The following is a 24,609-nucleotide window of genomic DNA, read 5'->3' as shown; positions in this document are numbered from 1 at the left end:
CACGGAGCGGGGGGCGGCGCGGGGCCCCTCCCGCCCGCCGGGGGAGCGGGGCGGGCACAGGTGAGCGGCGGGCGGTGCCGCAGGCCGGGAGCAGAGGGGGGAGTGGGCAGCGGGCTCGTCCCTGTAAGAGCAAAGCAAGTGGGGAGGTGGGTGAGCAGCTGGCGCGTCCCCGTAAGAAGAAGCAGTAGCAGCGAGGGGCTGGGGATGGATGGTTGCATGGATGGATGGATGCATGGATGGAGGCGGGGCGGGCGCGGTTTCCCGGTGACTACACTTGCGGAACCGACTCAGTTACCGGCAGCCCCCCAGCGGCCGCGCCGCGCCTCCCCCGGGGCGCTCCCGCGCGGCTGAGCCGGCCCGGCGCGGTGTCGGTGCGGTGCCGGTGCCGCCGCAGCCCGGCCAGCAGGCACTGCGGGAGCTGCCGAGGGGCAGGCGGCCCGCGGAGCCGCCCCAGCCGCCATCCGGCGGGAGGACGGCCGTTCCCCGCGGTCCGGTCTGCCCCCGGAGCCGGCCGCGGGGCTCGGGCATGCGGCGCCGCCCGGCCTCTGCCCCTGGCCCCGCACGACCGCGAAGGAAGCGAGCCCAGCCGTGAGGATGCTCGCTGAGGCCTTTCCCAGGTCCTCCCCGCTAACACGGCAGTGAGGAGGGATCTCTGCAGATGGAGAAGGTGTGGTTAGGTCAGTTCCCTTCACAGCCCAAATTCTTCTCACCTGATGGCACCATCAACAGGCAGTGTCCTCCTGGCCCGCTTCCCCAGCACCACGGACTCTCTCCAGTCTGGTCCGTCCACCTTCACACTCTGAAATGCTCACTATTTCTCCCTGGTCCTTTGTGTCTCCTTCGCCCAAAAAGCCTCTCCGATCTCACCAGCATCCTTCCACCCATCTCTAGTAATGGCAAATTGAATTTTGCTGATCCCATATGATCCATTTTGATCTCATCCTCGTGCTTGGAGAATTCCATTTTTGTCAGCATTGCTGAGAAGTCACTCAAGACGGCTGATCATTCTTCATTAACAGCAGTTCCAAAGAATAGGTAAGTTCATTCATTTTTCCATTCACACCTTACAGTCAGCCTAAGGAAGGAAAAAAATAAGGAAAAAAAGGGCTTCAGACAGAACATATTTTGCCTGACCCTCTGAAACAATAAGCAGGAAGTATACTCAGATAAAATCAATTTACAAAATAAAATCTACGCAGGAAAGATAAAGGCAGAGAAAAAACCCAAAACCACGGTCTGAATATAGGCAGCTATTTTATCTTTTTCCTTCTTCGTGATATTGAAGGTATTACTATGTATGGTGAACATGACGCTGCTGAAGTGTAAGAGATCAGAGTCCCCTCCTCTCTGGTGCCCGAGGCCAGTCTGCTCTGCTGCTACAATGCTTATCACTGGGTACCATGCATTAGATCCCTGGTGAGGCTGAAGTTTTTCCAAGTTCTTTCCCTATTTCACTCCTTCCACCTCCCCCATATATTTCCAAACCTATCAGTTTTCATCTCGTTTTTCTGAATGACTTACTAAAGATACTTTTCCTGACATGTCTACACTCTTCTAGCCTGGGTTGTAAAAGCACTGGGAAACAATGGGCCTGGCAGTATGTTAACTAGAGGTGTTTCACCATCTCTAAAAAGCAGATCTAAAGAGGCTAAGAAAAGGGAAGCAAAAGCAGATTGCAATGGGAAGAGTGGTATATTAAGACAAAAGTCCTGTTTTGGGTAAATGTTTTTTAAGCTGGTGGCTGCCCAGCCAGCTGCTGTCACCCACAGTCTCCTGTGGACTGATCGATCAGGACAGCTGTCCTCAGCAGTTTCACCAAACCCCACCAAACAGCATTTGCACCTCATCCTGGCCTAAGAAGATGTATTACTGACACAGCTGTGGGCAATTTCTTTTCCTCTGTTCAGAGAGTCTAGTTTCATTTTAATCCCCCTCTCCCTCTCACCCACCCACCAAATCTAAATCTGTTCCTCTGTGAACCTTTTTTGTGCACTGAGTGAACTCTGCTGTGGTTTCCTTTTCAGTGAAGATTTCAGACAAGTCACATTGACTCTTCTTTCTTTATTCCCCCTGAGCTTGTCTATCGCTTTATCTCAAGCTCAAAGTCATATCCCAAGTCCTAGAAAATGTACATTTGGCTTTCCTTTCATTAAGCTACAATATCATCTACATCAGCCTGCTCCGACTTCTGCCCCAGGGTGTGATTCCACAGGCAGGTGAGCAAGTCCTAGCACTTACCCTGCCTGAAAAGCTGCTTTCCAGTTCTTCATGGGTTTGTCTGTTGCTGCTTTAGTGAGGTGGTAGTTTACACAGGATCTGGCAAGCACTCATGCTGCTTCCAGACATACACAGCAGAAAAAAAAAGAACTGGAAAGAAGGATTATACCCAAGTGTCCATTCATTCACTCCACAGAATTATTGGTCTGTCTTGTGGCTGTCTCACATGTCCTGAATGCCACCAGCTCCCTCATTTTTTTAATTTGAAATCAATATCACTTAGCTGCTGGAAGCAATACCTGTCTTGGCACCTAGAGCCATGCTTCATCTCTCATTTCTAATATAGTCAGCTTAATGAAAGGATAAACTCTTCACCATCTTTTGGTTCTTAATCACACCTTTATCTATCATGTTTACATAACATTATGTGTTATTTATATTTACATAAATCTCCATATTAAAAGTCAATTTCATTCTCATTAGAAGTTGAGAAGATTTCGTTAAGACTCAGCTTTCACTCAGTTGCTCAGCTCTTCTGTGCAGTGGGTTCTATGTAATAAGGAATTCATCGTCAGTGAACAGTTTCTAGTTTTTATCAAGAAAACAAACTTTTTAAAATCAGTAAAAATGTTTATCATATAACACCAAAAGAAAAGTAGGTATTTTACATTTTGAAGAAATACATGGTTTAATAAGAATGTGATTTCATAAGAATTATCTTGTAGGAGGGAAGTGACAAGACTGAATCTCTGAACAAGGGACTGAAACAGAACATAAATCTAACTGTCCCCCACAGTTTTTGTCCTTGCACTTTCATGAGCAACAGCATTCCCACTGCTGCTTCAAGGAACTGGAGGTAAATGACAGAACATAAACAGTTTTGTTTTCTTTGAAATACACTTTCTGACAGGCTGTGGATATTTTCTCTGAGCATTGTGCGTTGGTTCTTGAACAATGAGGCTGCAATTTTGTGTAGGAAATGGTGTACAAAATTTTTTTGATAAGTGCTGATTTAAATGCTGGTCTGAAAGATCTTCACAAATCTAAGTTTTTGTACAGGTTTGGGAGAAAGAGGTATTTAAATATCTAGAGAGAAACATGGATAGATCTTTTTTTTACAAAGGTGGGTACCTCAGAAGAAAGGAGAAGTAGGAAACAGCCCCTTGCAACTTCCTAATTTATTTTTATGATGGATGAAATTATGTGCCCCTCTGTTTATTGCAGATCTGAAAATCTCCCCTTCCACAGCCCCTGTTGTGAAGGGCTGTGCTGGCAAAAGGGAAGGAATGTTTGACCTGTTGTGTTCTGTAGGTCACTGCCATTAGCAACTTCTGTTTGCAAAACACAGCTTCAGTGCTGCCCAAACTAGGTCAAGGATGCTGCTGGAGGAAGTGCCACATAAAGATCCCTTGACTTCCTCTGTTCCTGCAGTTTTGCAACGAATTCAACAGAGAAATTGAGAAACCATAAGCAATAAGCATGTGCTCCTAGGGGAGGACCACCTATTTCTGGGGTTGTATGCCAAGGTGAATTGGGAACAGACAAGGATCCATGCCTCTCTTCCCTCATGCCCTGCACACAGAGTGGTCACTGTAAGTCTGGGCAGGGATGGGTGGGGAGGAAAACACAATTCCAGCAAATCTAAAAATAGTCACCTTGTGACTGATAGTCACTAGCCTGATAGAGGGGCTGATAACAGCACACAGCAAAGCAGTTTTTGAACTAGTCTAGTTCTTAGCAACTTGTTCTAAACTACCCTGAGGCTTCCATCATGTCCCTGAAGACCAGCTTATGCTGTAAATTAACTGTTTGTTTGTGTTTTAAGAGACAGCTGTTCATATTTTCTATAAGCCATTGATGAATCTATTAAATCTGTTCCACCAGATGTTCCCTATATCTCTATATAAATATAAAGATCTTATAAATTATAAATACTGGAACAGCATCTTCCAAAGAAACACTGCTTATAAAATACAAAGCTATTGTCACTGTCTTACCTGCTGAGTAAATATATTCTTTTCATCAATTAATTATCACGGATGCAGATTATATCACAGTAGGTAATGTGCCCCTGTTATCTTCCTTAGCTACCACTAAAACCAGCTAAAATAAAAAGAAAAAACAATATATATCTTGCCAACTGATGTCCCACTTTCAAGTAAACATCACCAAGCACCAAATAATGCAAAATGTCTTCCTTTTGCCTATTCCTCAGAGGTATCACTGGCAACCATGTCTGTCATCCCATGAAAAGACTGGAGAATGAATGTCCACCTTCTCCTTCTCTGATCCTTTTTAAAATCCTTATGTAATACCTTGTGACCAGCTACTATCACAGAAGACATAGAGAAACTTCCTACATGCTTCTTGCACGATGTGTCCTCAGCTGTGGAAAATATGCAGAGGCCTGTGAAGTTCATGAGTAGGAGATGTTTACAAGAATAGAATCTGTATCAGATCCATAGAGGCAGGAATCGTCCTGCAGGGGCTGTTGCTCCAGTGTGCTTCAGCGCTGGCCTCCTGCCACTGGCAGTTTGGATTCTCCAGTAAAAGCTACTTCTGGCAGAGATCTCAGTAATTGCTTCATGGAGGTAATGTAGTAGATGCCATAAGAGTTAATTCTACATCAAGCTGTATTAGCTACTGATAGGATTTTCATGTGGACCAAAAAGGAAATGAGATAGCAAAATGACTCATGCAGTTCTTCTTTCTTCAGAGCTCCTTTGCTGCAGAAGACAAACAGAAAGGTTTTTTTTATGAGGTTTTAAAGAAGGAAAAAAAGCAGTGCCAGTGTAGTTCAGATCCTGAAAGTGGTGCAACTTATCTCATGTAAGTGAAAGGCTGGGTCCTTTCAAGCTGGGAAAATATTTGAGGCTGTGTGAATCAACTGAGGGGATAACAGGTGGAGAGAGGTAGGTTGTGTTTGCATTACGTATTGTGATATAAGCTCATGCTTACCTACACGCACACCCCAGCAAGTTTGATCTTGTTCTTCCTGCACCCAGAGACCATAAAAAAACTTTAGGGGAGCATATTAGTTCAGTGCTGAGATAGAACTAATCAGTCCACACCCTCAATAGTGCATTTATCAAAAACTCCTCCTGGGTATTTTATCCCATATGGCTGAAGAGATGTAATGGTGAGCACCATTATTTTCTCCTCTTTCACCATAGAATATTTGCTCCTCTCCTCTTCATGGTGAATTCTCAGATTAGCCTATGCTGCCACAGTAGAGACACATGCCTGGGACATCCTGGTGTCCTCTATTGGAAACTAAACATTTGGCATAGCATCCCAAATTAAGGACAATCTTACCCAGAGGAATGAAATACCTTGATGTTCATAAGATACCTTAAAAACACACTTATTTCAACACAAGGTGAAATTTAAAAAAAAATTTCTGAAACAAATTAGAATTTCTGCAGTGGGGAGATCTTCCCAGCACATAAAGCCCTGGCAAAGAGTGGGCCACCTGTAACTTAACAACAGACAGGACTCACATGCATGCTTTGCTGCAAAGATCCTGCTGTGTGACCTTGCTTAGTTTGGCAGTATTTCATTAAAATGCAATCAGCTTTCTGTATAACACCTGGATTTGAAGTATTGATACAGAAATAAATTTTCAATACTCAAGTGTTTGTAATTCTTTTCTCACCTTACATAGATATTTGCCTTCCATTTGTTTTTCTTAAGAATTTGTAACTTCATGGTTTTTCAGAACAACAGTCCTGGTTTGCAGGTTTTTAGGAAGTATGATATTCTCTCAGCATCTTCATCCCTTTTTGGTTTTTATGCAGAGTCATGCAGAAGTGTCATGCTGAGTTCTAGATATATTAAGATCTCATTTTTGTACAGTTCCCATTTCAAGGCTTTATGGAAGACATGGGACAGAACTTGCCATCTGGAGCTGTGGTGGTGCAGCTTGCTCTGGTAGCATCTCCCCCATGCCTTCGTAGCACAGTGACCTACTGCATGTGACCATGCATCACCTGCCACTCCAGCAGGAGACCCAGCACTCTCTGGAACTGCAGCTCAGCACCAAAGAACTAGCAAGTCTGGGCTGCCTCATCTGTCACAAACTTCACCCACTCAGCAGCCCCCTCCCGGCAAGTGTCTTTCATAAATCCATTCTGCATCCTCGTGTGTCCTTACCTTGTGTCTGAGCCAGCTAAATGCCTGCTCATACAGAGTGAGACTGGAGGTAGGCTGGGCCAGGCTCTGAAATTCCAGTTTCTTCTGCCATGGCCTGGGGCTTTTCCAGCAGCAAGGGAAATGGGGAGATCAGTGAGTTCAGATAAGGGGCTCTTTCCCACTCCCTGCCTGCCAGGAAGGGCTCAGCAGATGCCAGTGAGTGAGGAGAAGAAAAGAAAGGAATTTCCAGGAGTGTGAAAAAGGAATTTGTTGAACCTCTGGCAGTGACACTGACACTGTGAAGGCTCCTCATCATCAGGTAGGTAGGGACAAGAGGGGAGGTTTGAGGAGGTTGCTTTGGAAGGTCAAAAAGGCTACTTGATATGCATTCAGAAAAAAGACACCCCCAATGACATAAATGTGAGATGCATATTAGGGTGAGAATATCTTTGGTGCAGTCTGAGTCTTATTTTGCCTATTTTAAACATTTACTTAATCCTCTACTGAATGTCTCATTTCCCAGCAGTGAAGCTCCTTCTCCTAAATGTCAGTTGAATCTATACTAGTGGTGTTGCTCAAACTGCATTTTTAAAAATAATCTGCAAGCAGTTAATGTGCTTTTTAAATTCCCAGTGTTATGTAAAAAGGCACAATATTTTTAGCCTTACAAAATATCAGTTGTCATCTCCTCACTCCCTTTGATATACTGGAGATGGGGGCCTAGAAGCTCTGCAAAACTGTGGATACTAACTGCTTTAAAAATAAGGTGGGGAGTTTCTTTCTGCAGTGTGGTTTTGTAATTTTACAGATCTTAATAAAAACATACAAAAATACCCCAAACCGTAAAAGCAAGCCTGAACAAAGAAACGTACTTCTTATTTTAAAAGCTACTGATTCTGTCCTCTCTGCCAAATTTTCATGTCTGGAATAATGACAGTATTATGTATCCTGAAGCAAAATATCGACTTAAAACTGTTCACTCATGCACTGGCAGAATGGCCCTCCTATTTTAAAAAAATCTCCAGAAATTACTCTCTAGCATAGAGCACACAGCTGTTGTGAGTAGGCTCTGGCAAATCAACATTGACTCAAACTATTTTTGGAATCAAGTCAGGCCTGCTGCTGTTTCTGGAAGATGTGAATACATCTACCTGCTCTGCTCTGCTGAGCTGCAGTCCATAAGGAATATGGTGGGATCCAGGATGTTTCCCTCTGTGCTTATTTGGAGGTGACCTTTCCATTCCCATCTGTTTACAAGTCTTCTGAGGTCTGATGTTTTTACCTGCTGGCAAGCACCTTGATAAGCACCTTGGGACCTTGCTGCTCTCTGTGTTCTCCACTGAAATTTGAGGAACAGGCTCTCAGAAGGGGCTGCCTCACTGCTTTTTCTTCTTACTGTCTTGGAACACTTGACATCCTGATGGCACTGCTGGCAAGGAGGCATCACCTATCAGAAGCAGCTCAGGAAAGCGCACCCCATCCTCGGACTTGCTGGGATCATAGCTGATTCTTGAAAGAAATCCACCAGTGCAATTTAAGAGATGGCTACTAGAAAATCTTGGAATGATAATGTTTGTTGTTGCACCACACGGTCTGTGCAGGTGCTATGTCTCACTACACGGCTAAGGCAAAGCCTCTTAGCTTTTATCTGCTCTCACTGAAGGCTGCTTTTCCTTTCTGTCTCCCCAAAATTTATCTTGATCTGCAATAAGTAAGATAACATTTATAATTTTTTATATTTACCACTTCTTCCTCAGTTTACTGTCAGCTGGGAGAAAGAGTTGAAATTATTGTAGATGAGAGTTCTGTTCTCATGGTCCCTGGACACACATAAATAATTGCTATGTTTAGGAGAGTGGAATTCTTCAGGCACCAACTATGTAACTTGAAATTCCATTCCTTGCTTGGAGGTGCAGGGGATTTGGAGAACAACAATTTCTGAGTCAAAAGCAAACACAAGTGGAGACTCTTGGACTCTGGTATAAATGTGCTAAGACAGCAAAGCAGGATGCAGCATACTGTATGCTTCTCATCAGTGTAGACTGAAAGACAAAATGAATTCTGAGTCTAATGAGGGAGTCATTCCAGCCTCAAAACCAAGCCAAGGGCCTGAGAATATGCAACATTAAAGAGTAAAAAAGTCTACAATTTAGTGTCCCTCTAATCTTGACCGCAAGCTAAGGTCATTAAGTTGAATTTAGGCTTTTGGCACCAAAGGGCTGATATCTGTCTGCAGTGATATCATCTAAGTTAGAGGCAATGAACAGTATCAACCAGATCTTCATCATATTCTTCACAGATGAACTGTACCCTCTACCTTTCCCAGTCTCCTTCCTCAAGAAGACTCTGGCAGTGTGTAGTCTAGCCCCTGTGGAATGCCTCCTTCTGAAACTTCAGAGGGAGACAGTATCCATATGTGCGTTTAAATTTGGACCTCTCTGCAGATTTCCTCTTTCTTGGATCAGGAGAAAATAGGAGCTGTTTTTCTGCATTGGAGAAATGCAGGCTGTCCAATGTGTCCAGAGCGAGTGACAAGTGGAACTAAGGCAGCTCCTTCCCTTTTAGTGAGTTATATCTGAGGTTGCAGTGCCTGTCTGTACATTGACTGGATGTAATATGTGGCTCTTGCACTTCTTCAAATTTGACACACTCTTACACAAATACACAATATTTTCTCATTTACTTCCAAACAAAATATAGCCTTCCTTTTACCAGATCTCTCTTTTTTTAATATTCTTAAAGATAGAGGCTTGATGACCACCTTGGGAGGACAGAGTTTTTGGAAAGCATGGCCACAAAGCCTAAATAAACAGGAAGCAAAATGATTAGTGCTGGTAGGACTCAGTAATTCTTCTCATGGCATTGAACACTATGTACCAAGGTGTTGGAAAGAAAGCTGTTGGTGGGAAGCCCAGGAAAAGCGACACTGAAATAGCTTTGTAAACATCCCGTTCATTTCCTCTGGCAGCAGCAAGTCTAACACCGTCTCTGAAACCATCAGTCACTGCAGAAAATGTTTGATAGGTCTCTCCTCATAACCTGAGCCTATTTTCATTAGCACCTTGGTGAGATTCTGCTGGCTTAGTTTCCAGGCATCTTTCACTACTTGCTGCTCCCAACTTTTAGCCAGCACTGTCACAAACATTACCTGGGACTCAAGAATCCCAAGGAAACAGTATATTTACAGATGAAGCCTAAATGCAATGACCTTCATGTAAATTGCATCTAAATGCAATATCTAAAGTGGCTTGTAGGGAAACTGAAGTGTTTTGGGTAAGGTTGAAGGTTCCAAATGACTTTTTTTAATGAGCTATGAAAGCAAAGGGTCAGGTTTGCCCAGTAATATTATCATATCATATAATGTAATATCATTATATCATCATATTGTAATATTATATCATATTATATCAATATTGTATCATAATGTATAATATTATATCAATATTGTAATATTATTATATCATCATATTGACCTTCATCAAGGCAGCTGAAGAATACATCCTTCTGGTGAAGGAAATGCACCTCCACCAGAGTACAGAGTGCAGATGGTCAATGACTCAGTAATTCAAGATGAAATGTATTTTGGTCCTCGTTTTTTTGTGGACTTCTCCTGCCTTTTGAGCAATAGCTGTGGCTGCTGATCTCTCAATATCACTTGGATTAGCTGCTGTCCACTAGCACTGTTACTACCCTCTCCTCAGTGGATTTCATACCTTGAAAGTGGCTTTCATACCATGCTCGATCACTTTGCTGCAAAGACTTTCAGAAGGAACTTAGCACAGATCTTTAGAAAGGCCTCTTACCGTTTATATTTTCAACCTCCTGAAAATCATACTCTGCTTGAAAAAAAACAGCTCTCTCTCATAAGCTGTCACTTGTCACAAACTCCTAGCTGCCACTGGAAGGACTATAAGTCTACTGCAAGGCTCTGCTGATTTTCCTGAAAACCCCATGGAACAGTCAGATTTTTGTCTGGTCATCCTTTTATTCATACCATAAGTAAATTAAGTAGCAAAGGCACTAATAGCCACATGCACTAAACCTGGGAACTGCAAGAAATTTCATATAGCCCCACACTGTTTTCTTTTGGATAACTGGACAGCAAGGGCTTGAGGGGCTACACCCCTTAAAGCTGTACTCAAATGGTGTTTTACTGTGCAGCTCGTGGATAACATTTGGCTTTTTAAATTTTTTTTTTTTTTTTTTGCAAGCAGACTGTTGGACCATATGCCTGTATTGTCTGTTTGGTTGGTCTGTTGCTTTGCTCCAGGGCCTTGGTTCCATGATCATCTACACTGTGTACATACTAGATTTTGCCAGGACTGCAGTCTGGAGTTAAATAATTACTTGGTTTTATGAGAGGCTGGTTTGCTGCAGGATCCACACCCTGTAGATACTGCAGGCAGAGACTATATCAAGCTTCATTCTTCCTCACCAGAGCAATCTGCTTGGTGTCTTCCTAATGTGCTCTCAAGTCCAGCATGCCCTGGCAAATGCATGGCACATCTTTGTGGGCACACTTCAAAGTCTCCAGAGCCTGTCCCTGCTTATTTGGCTAGCTCAGTTCTTATGCTAGAAAATAGTACCACTGGGACAGACTGGAGTGACCAGGATCTTGTCCCAGGTTAATGGTACTGGGACTGTAGCTTGGCATCTCTCTCCCTCCAGTACCAGGTGCTGCCCTGGGAAGCCACAACAGGACTTCTACTGCACCACATGCAAGGAGGCTCAGTATGAGATCAAGAGAACTGAGCACCTGCTTTTGTGTCTCAGCTATGTCACAGGGAGGATGGGGTGAAGAACCCTTTTCCCAGGAAACAACACCCTTCCCCTGACACAGACACACTCTGGAATTACTCCTGGGAATTTCTGTCTAAATCCACCAAGTTGCAACATCCAGGAGTACCTACATCTGATGAAACTCGTTTGTAGGAAGGAGCATGGGTTGTTTGTGTCGTGCTTACAGCTCTACATAAGTGAAGAAAGGAGACTTCTACCATGGGAGCATGGTATACTTGGGTGGAAAGAGGCTTGCAGCACACACAGGAACTCTTTAATTAGCAGGCTGACAGATGTGTTTCTTTGACAGTTCTGACAAGCAGCAATATTTGCCACAGAACAGCCAAATATGTCACTGCTTGTCTTGCTGGTGGCAAGGGCTGGAGCATACAGCTGAGGAAATGGCAAGGGTGCCTTGGAATGTGGAAATGGCAGCTTTCCGAGCAGAAAGGGCTCTGGCGGCCATCCACACTCAGCCGCACACATGGGCATGCCCCAGGAGCCATCTCACAGCTCCCCAGAGTTGCAGAACAGGTCATGCAGCACCTGAGGGAAGAGATATCCACTGGGACAACCTGCTTGCATCTCTTTCTTTGGGCACAGAGCCCAGCAGCAGAGAGCAGGAGGTGTGGGAGGGCTGTGTGAGGGGAAGGAAGCCTGCCAGTGAGCCAGGCCCAGGAGCCACGGAATTGCAGGCCACTGCCTGCTGAGAAGCAGCAGGAAATTTTGGTGGAAGGAGATAAGGAAACAGCAGTGGTAACTCATCTGGGAGCTGCCCCTCCTGCCCCAGAGCCCCTGTCATGGCTCTGTCTAGGAGAGACCTGCCAGCTTTGCTGGAAATGGAGCTTGTTTCCTGGACAGACATCACCCCATTCCCTTGTTCTCCTGGCCAGTCATATCCTGGCATGACCAAGGTCATACCACAGGGATACTTTGCTTCCTCTTATGTGTATATGGCTGATTTGCCCCACTAAAGAAGTGTTTCATGACACAGCAAGGGTTTGAGGGGGTTTTTTCTGTTTACAGCTTTTGGCCTATTCTGGTGTTTCATTCAGGACAATCTAACTGTACGTGTGGGTAGGATGCCTTTTGAAGTGTTTACATATGTGCATGTGCACGATGCAGCACCTTCACAGTGGGATTTGAGCACCTACAGTGGCCCTTCTGAGAGATCACCGAGGCTCTCTGTGGCTGCTGAGCAGCTCCCCTTCTTGGGGACCTACACTTCTAATGTGTGCTTTGCACAGCAGACCCGGTTCTGAAGAGAACCGGCAGAGGGACGCTCCAGCTGTATGTCCTGGCTCGCTGGTCAGCCAGGGACGTCTCCAGACCTCATGACCTTTGCAAACAGTGTTCCTGACTGTGTGCCAGTTGCACAGAGCAGGGAGATGATGAGGCTTGTGAGGACTGCTGTCTCACGAGGCTCTGGTGTCCCCAGCGCAGCTCTCTGTGTGTGCCACCCAGCTGTCAACACGCGGCCCACAACGACACCGGGGCATTCCAACTTGAAACTGCTCTTTGGTCAGAAAAAAGACAGCTCTGCACACGTCATGGCCTCCACAAGGGGTGTGAGCAGCAGCCTGGCAGGGGACAATTGGGGCCAGACGTGTTCTTTCACACAGAGAACACCCTGCTCAAGGGAGGGAGCGAGGAGCACACCAGGAGAGGCTGTGCCGTGGGAGCACAGCAGATCCCAGGAGACCTCCTGCCAGGGTGAATTACAGAGAATCACAGAATTGTTCAGCTCAGAAAAGAACTCTAAGATGACCCAGCTGTAACATCTGTTGGCCCATGTGGATGCAGGCAGTTTGCTGCAGGTGGCCCTGCCCTGGACAGTGCAGGCCTAACTACTTGGCCTGGAGACCAAAGTAGATCCATTATATATTCCCAACCCTTCCAGTTGGCCCAGACGTAGCATTTAATACAGCATGGGGAAAGCTGATTAAGTAGCAATTTAACATTAATCAATAAAACGTGGTTAGACTAAACAGAAGTTATGTGATTAAAGAAACATCAGAGATTCAACACAGACATAAGTCAGAACTTTTTGTTGCTTAGGAAGAGCATGGGCTCCTGCATGGCGTCACTAACGGCTAACTAACTCATGCTGAGATAAAATGGCACTAATTGATCTGTTGATATGGATGGAAATTATACAGATGCAGACATTTTGCATTTTTAACAGAAGTAAAGTACTCTGTCCAGATTCCAGATTGCTTTCCTCTGACCTTGAACACGTATTTAACACAAAGATTCCCATCTGCAGCTACCTAAGCCATACCTGGCTATCAAAAAAGATTTTCTGCCCAATAAGTTTAATTCCCCAGTAGTGTTCTTGCAAATAATTCTTCATTTTCTATTCAAGGACTTTTTTTTTTATTACATCAATTTTTATTTTCATTTTATAGGCACCTAACCAGTGCTAGCACATACCTCATCCCAGTGCAGTACATGAATTTGCCACACCACTCCTGTGTGGTCTTATTCTTTATTTACTCATTGTGTTACAGGACTGAATTGCCAGCAAAGATTCTCTGTAACTGTCTCCATTAAAACTTAGTCTTCCTGAGATGGCTGCCTTGAACTCTCAGCATTTCTAAGCTTTGATTTGATGGCCAGTAGCAGGGCTTGCTTCCTGTCACTTGCCTCAAAACAAGCACCCAGCCAGAACTGTGTCCTAAATCCCTCCAACACCTGCTTTGTAGTGGGCTGTCACTTCACCCACAGTGACAGTAGCATTCACACCACAATAAACTCCAAAAGACCAGATCACTTTTATTCACGGCATGGAAGAGCCAAAGTGACTTATGCAGAGGACAGCTGCTAATTCCAGAAATAACAAGGTCTGGCGCAAGCCAAGTATACCTGCTGATCCATCTCTCTACCCAGGTAGCTAAATGCCTCTTCAGGACTAAGATTTTGCTTCAGCTAATGAATGTCAGTACAACTGTGTGTCTCTCAAGGCTCTAATTTTCATTTGCAGCAGAAAAATGCCCACTTTTTCAAGCCAATAATTGCATGAAGGAAGACTGCTAGCATAAGGAGATTGTTATTTTCTTTCTGGAGGGATCAGAACTAACAGGGAAGTTATTTAATTTTCATTTCCAATTAAAAAAGCACAAACTTTAAATTCACTATGTGGCAAGCACAAAATCAGTTTCCCCGGGTATTCTATGTATTCTGATTTGAGAATTCTAGCTTTCACACATGCAACCTGGAAAACATGTGTTTTGCATTTGTTTCCTGTAGGGAGGAATTCATACAAAATGTCTAAGAGGGCTGCTTTTCTTTTTCTTACTCCCACTTTCCTTGATCTGCCTTCATGAGCTTTTAACATCAACACACTGGTAAGAAAATGCAAGCATCTGGATTTATGGGGACGTGACCAGAAAGTATGAAAGCATAGATTTTTTTTTTTCATATTCACTCAGCACTTTTTTAATCTCAGTCTGAGATATTCTTTGTTTTCTCTGAAGTCAGAGCTAGCCCAGGGAACAGTGGCAGAGCTCTCTGACGTCAGGCTCATTGTGTAGGGTGTGTTGTGATGTTCCAGAATTTGGTTTGCAATTATGCAGTGAATTCTTTTCAGCTCTGCACTGACATCTTTACCTGAACAAGAGGGAAGGTTGTCTTCAGTAGAAAAGTGACAGTGCTGGAAGACCCGTCACAGAGATACATTCTTTATCCTACATAATTACTTTGTGCATTAATCATGGGAGATAACAGAACTGATGCCATGCCTACAAAAGCAGCAGTAAACAGGATTATTTAGCAGCCACAGAAGACCTATATTTCTCTAAGAAATTCAGAGCTATAGATCAGTGGTTCAGTGGTTGCAGCTGTGTAAGGAGTGAGATGCTCAGTGCTGGGCGCTGCTATGGGTGGCATTTTCAAATGGTATGTAACACTGAAAATGCCTCAGAGAGACTCTTCCCAATTGTATCACCTGGTTAAATAAAAGATACGACCTCTTTGTACAAACTTTATGTGGAAAATAAAGATTTGTTCACACTGGATTTAAACCTTGGATGAATCTCTTTGCATAGCTCTCTAATGTGAGAGTTCTGCAGCAGTGCAGACTGGGAGTGTCACTGGTGTGGTTTGTGGCTTACTCCTTCAACCAGCAAGTAAATTAGCAGTACTGGAAGGTACCTGTGTTGATAGGTAAGTCTTGGGAGCAGACAAGCCCCAAGTCCCCTGAGCATTACCAAATACAGTAGTTCTCCGGGGAACTTGCAACAGTAGGTGTATTAACCCCGAAATTAAGGCCAGATTCCAAAGTCAATTGCAATGATTGCACAAAGCACAGGAAATATCTTTATTGGTGTTCCTCCTTTGTGAGAGGCTCTGAAGCAGGGAGAAGCAGCAAAGGCTGGGGTTGAAAGTTACGTTCTGTTGGGCTGGGTCAGGCTGTCCCTGTTCTACAGCGGGCTGAGCCCCCAGCGAGCACTGGGATAAAAATAAAAGCGATGTGCAGCGCTGGCAATCCAACAAAGCAATTCATGTGCATAGTGTTTGATATAAACCAGCTAATAGTGTTTGCCTTGCAGCCAGTACGAGGAGAACAAGTCGCTTTTCTGCACGGTGGAGTCATCTGATGTTTGCTTTAATTTCTGGCAGATCGGGGCAGCGTGAGTCAGATGCTCTCACAGCTGGCTCGGGCGGGGAGGAGGCCAGCAGGGACGCTGACTCACCAGAGCCGCCGCATTCCTTCCCAAAATCCAGCTCAGCGACTAGAAGTGAAATCGCGGCCCGGGGGCAGCTCCAAGGTTAAGCGAGGCGGGAGGAGCGGGGCTCTCCGTGCGGGGGGCAGGCAGCGGGCCCGGCCCGGGGTGGGCGCCGGGGCAAACGCCGACAGACGCGTCTGGCCGGCGGCTGCCGGCGGGCACAGCGCTCGCCCCCTCCCCGCCGGCGGCAGGGCCCACGGCCGCTGCCCCGGCAAGCCCCGGCCCCCGTTACCTCATTGCCACATTCCCCAGCGAGTGAGCTCAGCTGTGCCGCGGCCTCGCGCCTTTTATGGTCAAACAACTTTGCCTGGGCGAGGCTTTTTGCGTGAGTTGGGAGGAAGCGCCGGGGCTCGGCAGCTCCTCCGCCTCTCGCTGTTGCTGCTCCCGGCGGGCGGGCCGGGGCAGCCGAGCAGCCCGGCCCCGACAGCCGCAGCTACTGCCACTGCCGGGGCGGCACTTCCCGCTCCCCCTGAGGTGAGTCCCTTCGCTCGGCTTGGCGACAAAGCCTTTGCCCTCTCCCCGGGGGTGGCGCGGAGGGTGCGGGTTTCCTGCCGCTCCCTCCTGCACGGCTCTGCACCTCGGACACAGCCCTTCGCTCCTGGTGCTGGCTCGGGGTGGGGCGGTGGTGCTTGGCCCTCCACAAAAAAAATCAGGTTCGTGTGTCTGTGTGTGTGTGTGTGTATGTATGTGTGTATGTATGTATGTTTGGTGACTTTTCTTCCCTGCCAGTGGAATGGACGAGACTCGGCGCTCCCGCACAGCCCCAGCAGCGGGGGAGAAGGAGGGGGTGCTGCTGCCGGCCTCTGCTCGGGACAAGCTCTCTTTTGTGTGAGCTTGGATGACCGAGACACCTCGCGAGCCTTTTTCCAGATGTGCTCGAGAGAGGAATCTGGGGCCCTTTGTGCATGAAATTTGCCTAATTTATGAGTTTCTGGCTCCCTGGGAGTGCCCTGAGAAAGTGTTTGCAAAGTCGTGGAACTTTCTAACGTTTTAAATATGTTTGCATAGCTTTTTGGAGTTTTCCTTCCCGGTTTTTCTTCCCTCCCTTGCATAGGGAGGAGGCAAGCCCAGCATCTGTGAGAGAAGTTAGTAGCTCTGAATAACACCCTCCCCCAGCCCGGTTGCTCCGAGGCTTTACCTTGCAGCTTGCATAGCTGATAGACTTTGCTCTCTTTGAAGCTTTGTAACTTTAAGCCAGGCTGGGAGAGCTCTCTGGATAAAAAGCAGCATAACTCCTGAATCCGTTTAATCTGTTCTTAATATTCTTGTTTGTTTGTGGGGATTTTTTGTTTTGGTGGTGGCTTTTTGTTTTGGTTTTTTTTTTTTTTTTTTTTCCCTCTGACTCCCCTCAGTTGGGAGGAAGTTGGCCGAGAGAAGTGCAGATGTGATGTGTGGAGCTGTAGGGGCTTCCAGTGTGGCTGCTGCCAAACTGCTCTTACCAACAGAAGTGAAAAATGTCACTTGACTGTCTGCTTCTTCAGGTTCCTCCTGCTTTTGCTACCCCAGGAAAGGAGCAGAGCTGTTGAGAGTGGTGTCATGGCATCAAAGTGAAAGCTGTCTAGATGTGTAACAGGTGGCAGACCCACCATGAGTCCTGGGAATTGACCCTCCTGCTAAAGGAGGTGTCTCTTGGTTCTGTCCTCCTACTTCTTCCTGCTGTCAGAAAGAAAAGGTGTATGAGTCAACTTAGGTATCCTGACTTTGGCTTTTGGGGGCATCTTTCTTCATAGCTCCACTTGAGTCATCCTAAATGCTGTTAGAGCAGGTAGAAAAATCTCTCCCCTCGGGGTAAATGTGAGGATGAGAAAGATTTGAGATTACTTCTGTTGGTGTGACACTCCCTCTCCCACAGCTCTCCCAGACTGCGCCACAGGACCTGTGTGAGCTGTGTGTTTCTGGTAAGGCTTAGATGGCATTGGCAGCACCCCAGGGCTGGAGGGGGTGACTCTCTGCAAGGCCAAGCTTTCTCAGCCGTGTTGGTCTGTGTGGGTGGACTGATAGCCAGCAGTGAGGATGAGCAGTGGCAGCTGCTGGGTGGAGACAGCCCTGAGCAGCAAGTGCCCTAAGTGCGACACAGCATGCTGGGAAATGGGCTGCTTTGGGTTCGGGGACACGGCAGCTGCTGGTTGCAAAGCCAGTGGGTTGTTTTGTGAAGCAGCCAATGTCCTCAGACTGTGTTGACTAACCCCGTGATTAGAAGTGACATTGTCACTGTAGTGTTCTGCTCATAATCCTGTCAAATCTGGTAGAGCTACTGCCAAGTGGTTCATTACACCCTAGTGAAATAATGGAGTAGGAGGCAAAAGTCTCTAAAGAAAGGCTGGAGGTGTTTTTAACAGCTTCTGAAGCTTGGTGGGAACTGCAGGATGGAAGGGAGTTGGTCAATCCCTTCTGACTGGCAAGTCCAATGACCCCTAGAAGTTTGGAGGAATGAGGACAGACCTTGCTAATTACTCTTCTGCCTTGGCCCTTTCCAATTCTGAATCCAGGGGGAATGCTCAGCACAGCTTTTTGGCTCCTGCTTATTGTTGCAGCCTCATTCTCCTTTCGAAACTCCCAGAAGAGTTGTCCAAGTATGCATCTTATCAGCACCGCACACAGGGAAGGAAAGGTTCAGCAGCATGGACTTTGTTTGTCTGTGTTGCCACACGCTTGTGACCTGGGGAGGCTGGGACAGGTTGCTGCTGTATTGTGCCACACTGCACCGAGCCGTGGGAGCGCTTAGAACGGGGCAGGCAGTTCTTAGCAGCAGCCAGGGGTTATCGGGGCCGGGCGGATGTTTGTGGCACCAGGGCTGTCTGTGGCAGCAGCTGTTATTGTCCGAGGCAGAGGCCGGCAGCGCGGAGGGGCGCTGATTCGGACATGCCAACGCGGAAAGCTGGCACGGAGCCCCTGTGCTGACGGCAGCCCTATTGTGCTGGGGTGTTAGGAGGGCTGTGGGCATGCCAGGCTTTACAACAAAGCGTCTGGCTCCGTGGGGGCTTCTAGCACGGGTGAGCTTGCTGGCCTGGATCGCGGGACCGGGGCAGCCCTAGGGATGCGCCTCTCCTCGGGACAGCCCCGTTCCCCTCACAGCCGGCCCGGCCGGGCACCCTGCGCTCGCTGGGCCCGGGGTTCGGCCCCGCGGGCGGGGGGCGGCGGCATCCGGGGAGCGCTTCCTGGCGGGGGCGGGGCGAGCGGGCGGCGAAGCCCGGCCGGGGCGGGAGGAGACACAGGCTGGCGTAGCCCAGCTCGGAGAGCCTCTCCCGCCCGGCCGTGCGGCTCCGGCGGCATGGAGGGGCCTGGAGGTAAAGGTACGGGTGCCGGGGGAGAGGGGGCATTGCTGGCGCTGTCACAGGCTAAGCTCGAGAGGAGCCGGCTGGCGTTATCGGGTAAAGGGGGAGAGGAAAGGCTGATTCCCCTTCTGGAGGCATCCTTTGGGGTGCGGGGGATCACCCTCCTTCGGGTCACCACAGGTGCAGGGCTGCAGTGCATGGAAATCTGGGTTTTCTCTGTTGCAAGAACCCATTTGTGGTTAATGCCATCCTGAGTTGAAATGGTGAAGTGTGGTGGCTCATTCGAGCTGTCTGCAGTTTCTGTTCTTCCTTTTTCCTCTGCTGATCTTTTAAGTGCACTGCTCAGGCACCTTAGCCTCTGGCCTGAGTTAAATTCCTCTATCCCTTTGTTTCACATACCCTTCTCCATTAATTTCCACTCTGGCCCAAGGATGACTTCATGTAGCTTTCCTTCCTCTTCTCTCCTGCCAGGTGCTGAGAAGATGGCCTCCCCAGGTGCCCCAGGGACCCGCATGACGTCCACAGTCAGCATCAACATTTCTACGCCTTCCTTCTACAACCCACAGAAGAAGTTTGCACCTGTGGTTGCCCCTAAGCCCAAGGTGAACCCCTTCAAGGCTGGGAGTGTGTCAGAGTCGTCGCTGCCTCCACCTCCTGGTCCTGGTGCCCAGCGTGCTCAGATGGGGAAGGTGGGGGAAATTCCATTGCCACCCGTGTCCATGCTGGCAGAAGGTAGGTCAAGGCTGGCATGGCAGATGTGAATATGCATTTCTGACTTCTCAAGGTGGGAGGTTTGTAGCTGGGCTGTATATGAGAACAGGAGCATAACTGCTGCAAGTGATGGATATTCTTGCTGTAGAGGCTAGGAGGCTCCATAAGGAGACAAATGGATTGGAAAGAGATCTCAAAGTACATAGTGTCTCCATCAGGAAAGGAGGGGGGAGGCTGTCCTGCACTGCACTGGTGCTAGAGGAATGCAGTGGATTTTTCACAGTATTCCCTGGGTGCACAGTTGTGTAATTGCAGTCAGTTTTTGGCCAGCGTGTCTGAGAGCAAGTATGTTGCAGAGAAGTTGACCCTGATAGTGATGAATCACTCTGTTCTCTTTCTTGTTGATTGGTCCCAGCTCTTAACTTAACCAATAAGTTGGTTATCTCTGACTGTCCTTCTTGTGGACTCTGCAATTGCCACCTTTGATGCTGGAAAAGAGAGGGAGAAATAATTGCGTGAAAAAATAGTGGCAGGGATGATAAACAGGAAGTGAGACTCAGAGTTTAGTTTGTATGGCTTGTACAGTTGGTACTTTTTCCTAGTGGTTTGGGTTGGGTTTTCCTGTGTAGAGGGACTTGTTGTTTCACTGTGGTTTTCTTACTTCTTTCTTTCTTTTTTTGTGTGGCCTTTTTTTGTTTCCTGCAGTGGTACAGTGAGGTTTTTTTGTTCCTTGTTTTGTTGCTTGGTTGGTTTTGTGTCCTTTTAGATGCAGTGTCCTTTTTGTGTCCTTTTTGTGTCCTTTTTGGAGGCTGGTTGTGTTACTCTGTAGTTTGAACGTTTGATCAACATGAGGCCACCATAAATTTCTATAGGGACTGTTTGCTAATGCTTGATACTGCCTATTTCCCCAAGGCTCTGTCAAGTAAAGGGTGTGCCTCAGTCAGGATATACATATTCAGAGAATGCTAGCTGCTGGTTTAAATTTCTTTTCTTTCACTGTTTAGCAGGGACTTGCAACACTGATATTTTCCAGGTTAGTGTGCTAAGTTGGTGGGCAGCTGACCTGATGGTAGGAAGACTGGACCTGTGCCTGCAGGAGAAGAGTGATTAAGCCAATTTTCCCATTTCTGAAGTCACAACGACATGCTGGTGCTTCTGCCTCCTAAAATTGTACCAGCAAGGTGTATTTCTTGTATGTTCTTGGCTGAAATCTTGTGTCTGTGGAAACCAAGGTCCCGTCTTAGGACTTATCATTTTCTGCTGTAGTTGTCTGGATTAGGGATGTATCTGTCAGAAGGTCTCAAACTGACACAAATACTGCCTGAAGTAGATGGATGGATGTTAAAATTTACTTTTCAATATACAGTATGAGTGGAGTGTTAGGTGTTACTTGCTCTGCTTCTCCTGTTGTTAAAGTGGGCCTTATGGAGTAGCTAGACAGAAAATCTAGCAGAAGAACCATTTGTCATAAGCTGCTGTGTCATCATTGGGTAAGGACTGCCAGCAAGACAGCTGAAGTACAGATGAGCCACCAAAACTCAGTCATGAGAGAAATGCATCTGATTTGGTCCTCCTCTGGTGCATATCTTCAGTCCTTCTGTGCCTTTCTTACACACTCCCCAAACAAAATGTAGTATGATACAGAGCTGTAGCAGTTGGACTGTCTTAAATGATAGGATGGCTGAGTTAGTATTGCTGTAGGAATGTTATATTTAGTATTGATTACTCTGTAAATCTGGTGTAACAACTTTGTGGGGAACTTTCTTGTCCTGTGAATAATTCATAAAACAGGCTTTTAGTGCATCTGGAACAATGTGACAGCAGATCAGGGTTTTGTTTCTTAGGGTTTCGATAAACCAAAAGGCAAGCATGTACAAGCTTGATCCTAAACTGTAATTTCTAAGAAAGAAAGCCAACAACATAGTATTACTCCCTCCCCCCAGCAGAATTTCTGCAGCACAAGAAGGCTTGCTTGGAGGAGGTGTTGCATACCAGGGCAGTTTATGCATTCCACAGGCTAATAAGATTTTGCCTTTCATTTTCTAAAAGGGCAGTATCGTCTCCCTTAGGTTACAGATGAGAAGTCCTTATAAAGCCTGTTGACAACAGCTGGATATAAAGATGAGACTATTTGATTACTGCTGGTAAAAGCTGCACTTGGAGTAGCTGCAGTGAAAAGTTTCATCTTTCACCCTACTGCTCATTGGGGCTAGCTGGGAAGAGAGGTGGGTGTCTGGAAGAAGGCATGTGGAAGTTACACCTCCTCATCTTCAATGTTCTTTGCTGTGTGGTTGATAAGAGGATGCTTTCTTCCCTACATGGTGAAGGGAAGAGGATTCACATTTATTTGTCCGTGTTGTAGTAGAAAATGGTTGGTTTTGCCTGTTATGCATCTTTGGCAAATAGGAATAGGTAGAAGCAGTGGGCTTTTTTAGAAAATGAAGGTGCTCTGGTGCCTTTCAGCCTTGCTTAAAAGGGTTTTGGAAAATTTCTCATGTCATAATGTATATTGAGTGTGAAGACATACTAGCCTGAAAAATCAAAGCTGGTTTTGCCCCCCAGAAAAACAGGCATTTCAAAGATTGTTCGTACACATAAGGGGTAGTTGGTCCAGCTTGCTTTTTTCCCCCCACTTGTTTCTTGTAGTGCTTACTATGCTGCTGTGAGATCCCAGCTTATTTCTGTGTGAAAACACAGGCTCTCCAGGGTGTCCTGGGTTGTCCGCTGACATTCCATGTTTGCTACCCTGTGTTCAGTAACCTGAGCCAGTTAGTGGCAAGAGAAGGGTGTGCTGGGGACCAAGGAGTGAGACAAGGAGCAAATGAGACAAATGAGGAAGGAATGAGGCAAAGAGCGTAGCAAGCTATGTTTCCCAAATATACAACAACTCTGCCCAGTGACTAGTAACAGCAGCTACTGAGGACAGATTAAATGATTATGAAAATCATTTTCACCTTTGGACGAGGTGAAAAACAGCCTGTGGAGTTCAGTTGTCCTTGATGGGTGCTGAGATCCCATTGGTACAGGGGAACCAATGTGCACTCCCTGCCCAGAAGGCTGATGGAGTCCTGAGCTGCATCAAACAGGGTGTGACCAGCAGATGGGAGAGGGATTCTGCCTCTCTGCTCCACTCTTGTGAGACCCCACCTGGAATGCTGCTTCTAGCCCTGGGGTCCTCAGCACAAGAAAGACGTGGACTTGTTGGAGAGAATCCAGAGGAGACCACAAAGCTGATCCAAGGGTGGGAGCACCTCTTTTAGGAAGACAGCCTGAGAGAGCTGAGGTTTGTCAGCCTAGAGAAGAGAATGCTCTGGGGAGAACTTATTGTGTCCTTCTACTATCTTAAGGGGATTATAAGAAAGAGGGAGATGGAGATTTTATGTGTACAGATAGTAAAAGGACAAGGGTTTTATACTGAAAGAGGGCTGGTTTAGATTAGATGTCAGGAAGAAATTCTTTACTCAGAGGGTGGTGAGGCACTGGAGCAGGTTGCCCAGAGAGGTGGATGCCCCATTTCTGGAAGTGTTCAAGCTCACACTTGATGGGGCCCTGAGCATCCTGATTGAGGAGTGGTGTCCTCGCCCATAGCAGTGAGGGCAGAACTAGGTATTCTTTGAGATCTCTTCCATCCTAAACTACTTTGTGATTCTATGGTCCTGCTTGCTGCAATACCTTCAAGAACCCTCCTGGCTAGGAGTAAGAAATGATCTGAAGTCACTTTTATTCTCATTCTTCCCCACAGACCTGCCGCTGCCACCTCCTCCTCCACCTGGGGAGGATGCAAGCTTCTCCTCAAACTGTGCATTTCCACCACCCCCACCACCCTTTGAAGAGCCTTTTCCACCAGCCCCAGATGAAGCTTTTCCTTCTCCTCCTTCTCCACCTCCTCCTCCTCCACCAATGTTTGATGAAGGACCTGTGAGCAAGGTTCCTGCCCCACAGGTGAGTGAGGTCCAAGGAAGTGTGGTGTGTGTATGATGCTCTGTGAGGTGGGACAGCTTCTCGCTATTGTCTGAGCTCAGCAGCAGGAAGCCCTGAGAACCTGGGAAAGCAGGAAATGCTGCCAGCCTGTGGACCAGCACAGGTTAGGGTCAGCTGGCCGGGGTTCCCTGTGGACAGAGAGTTGAATGCAAGCCAGCAATGCTCCCCTGTGGCAGTGAAGGCCAGCCACACGCTGCGCTGCACCTGGGAGAGAAGGACAAGGATGGTGAATACTCCTCCCTTCTGTGCTGGTGGGGCTGCATCTTGGAGGACTGCATTCAGTTGGCCTCTTCCATGTATTAACCTCTCTGGAATACTGAATGAGATGCAATCCAGTGAAAGGTCAGAGCAGCCTTTGGGGTTGGAGAAGAAGAGGCTGCCAAGGCAGAGGTCTGACTGGAGTCTGCAATACCTAAAGGAGGGCTGGAGAAAAGACAGATTCTTCTTACTCGGGCACAACAAGGGACAATGGACAGAAGTGGCAAGGGAAGTTCCCTTTGGACAGAAGAAAACCCTGTTCCACTCCAAGGGTGGCTCATTGCTGTCACGTGTGCCTAGAAAGGCTGGGGAACCTGCATCATTGGCAAAGTTGTGAAATCATCTGAGTGAGGCCTTGAGCAGCCTGGTGTTGCTTGGAAATTAGCCTTGCTGTGAGCAGTGTTGGGCTACAGATGTCCGGATGTCTTTTCCCACCTAAATCTGAGAGCTTCCTTGGGCTGTGCATTTTCCCACTGTTTGTAGACCTTTGAGACTGTGTCGTCTTCGTCCTTGCCAGCTTTTTATCCATG

At 46.9% G+C, this 24,609-nt stretch overlaps 2 protein-coding genes across 11 annotated transcripts in view; one reads left to right on the top strand and one right to left on the bottom strand.

Moving 5' to 3' along the window:
• FAM131B (family with sequence similarity 131 member B) overlaps window positions 1–865 on the bottom strand; it is a 33,757-nt gene extending 32,892 nt beyond the window's left edge. Inside the window, exon 1 of the mRNA XM_074534898.1 lies at window positions 711–865. Coding sequence (XP_074390999.1) covers window positions 711–723 — 13 coding nt within the window. The 5' untranslated portion in view covers window positions 724–865. The remainder of the gene's footprint in view (window positions 1–710) is intronic.
• ZYX (zyxin) overlaps window positions 1–24,609 on the top strand; it is a 29,175-nt gene that overhangs the window by 549 nt on the left and 4,017 nt on the right. For 2 of the 10 annotated variants that reach the window (XM_074534887.1, XM_074534884.1), the window contains exons 1-3: window positions 18,993–19,147; window positions 19,601–19,861; window positions 23,583–23,782. In XM_074534887.1, the coding sequence (XP_074390988.1) occupies window positions 19,126–19,147; window positions 19,601–19,861; window positions 23,583–23,782 (483 nt within the window). In that variant the 5' untranslated portion in view covers window positions 18,993–19,125. Of the gene's footprint in view, window positions 1–875; window positions 1,036–15,614; window positions 15,897–15,944; window positions 16,329–16,486; window positions 16,508–17,237; window positions 18,848–18,991; window positions 19,148–19,600; window positions 19,862–23,582; window positions 23,783–24,609 lie in introns of those variants that run through there. The other 8 variants (XM_074534890.1, XM_074534893.1, XM_074534889.1 and 5 more) reach the window with 7 other exon arrangements.

This window comes from Zonotrichia albicollis, chromosome 2, assembly GCF_047830755.1.
Source record: "Zonotrichia albicollis isolate bZonAlb1 chromosome 2, bZonAlb1.hap1, whole genome shotgun sequence".
Taxonomy (NCBI): domain Eukaryota; kingdom Metazoa; phylum Chordata; class Aves; order Passeriformes; family Passerellidae; genus Zonotrichia; species Zonotrichia albicollis.
The sequence above is the reverse complement of the archived record's forward strand: the minus strand, read 5'-3'. Positions and strand labels throughout refer to the sequence as shown.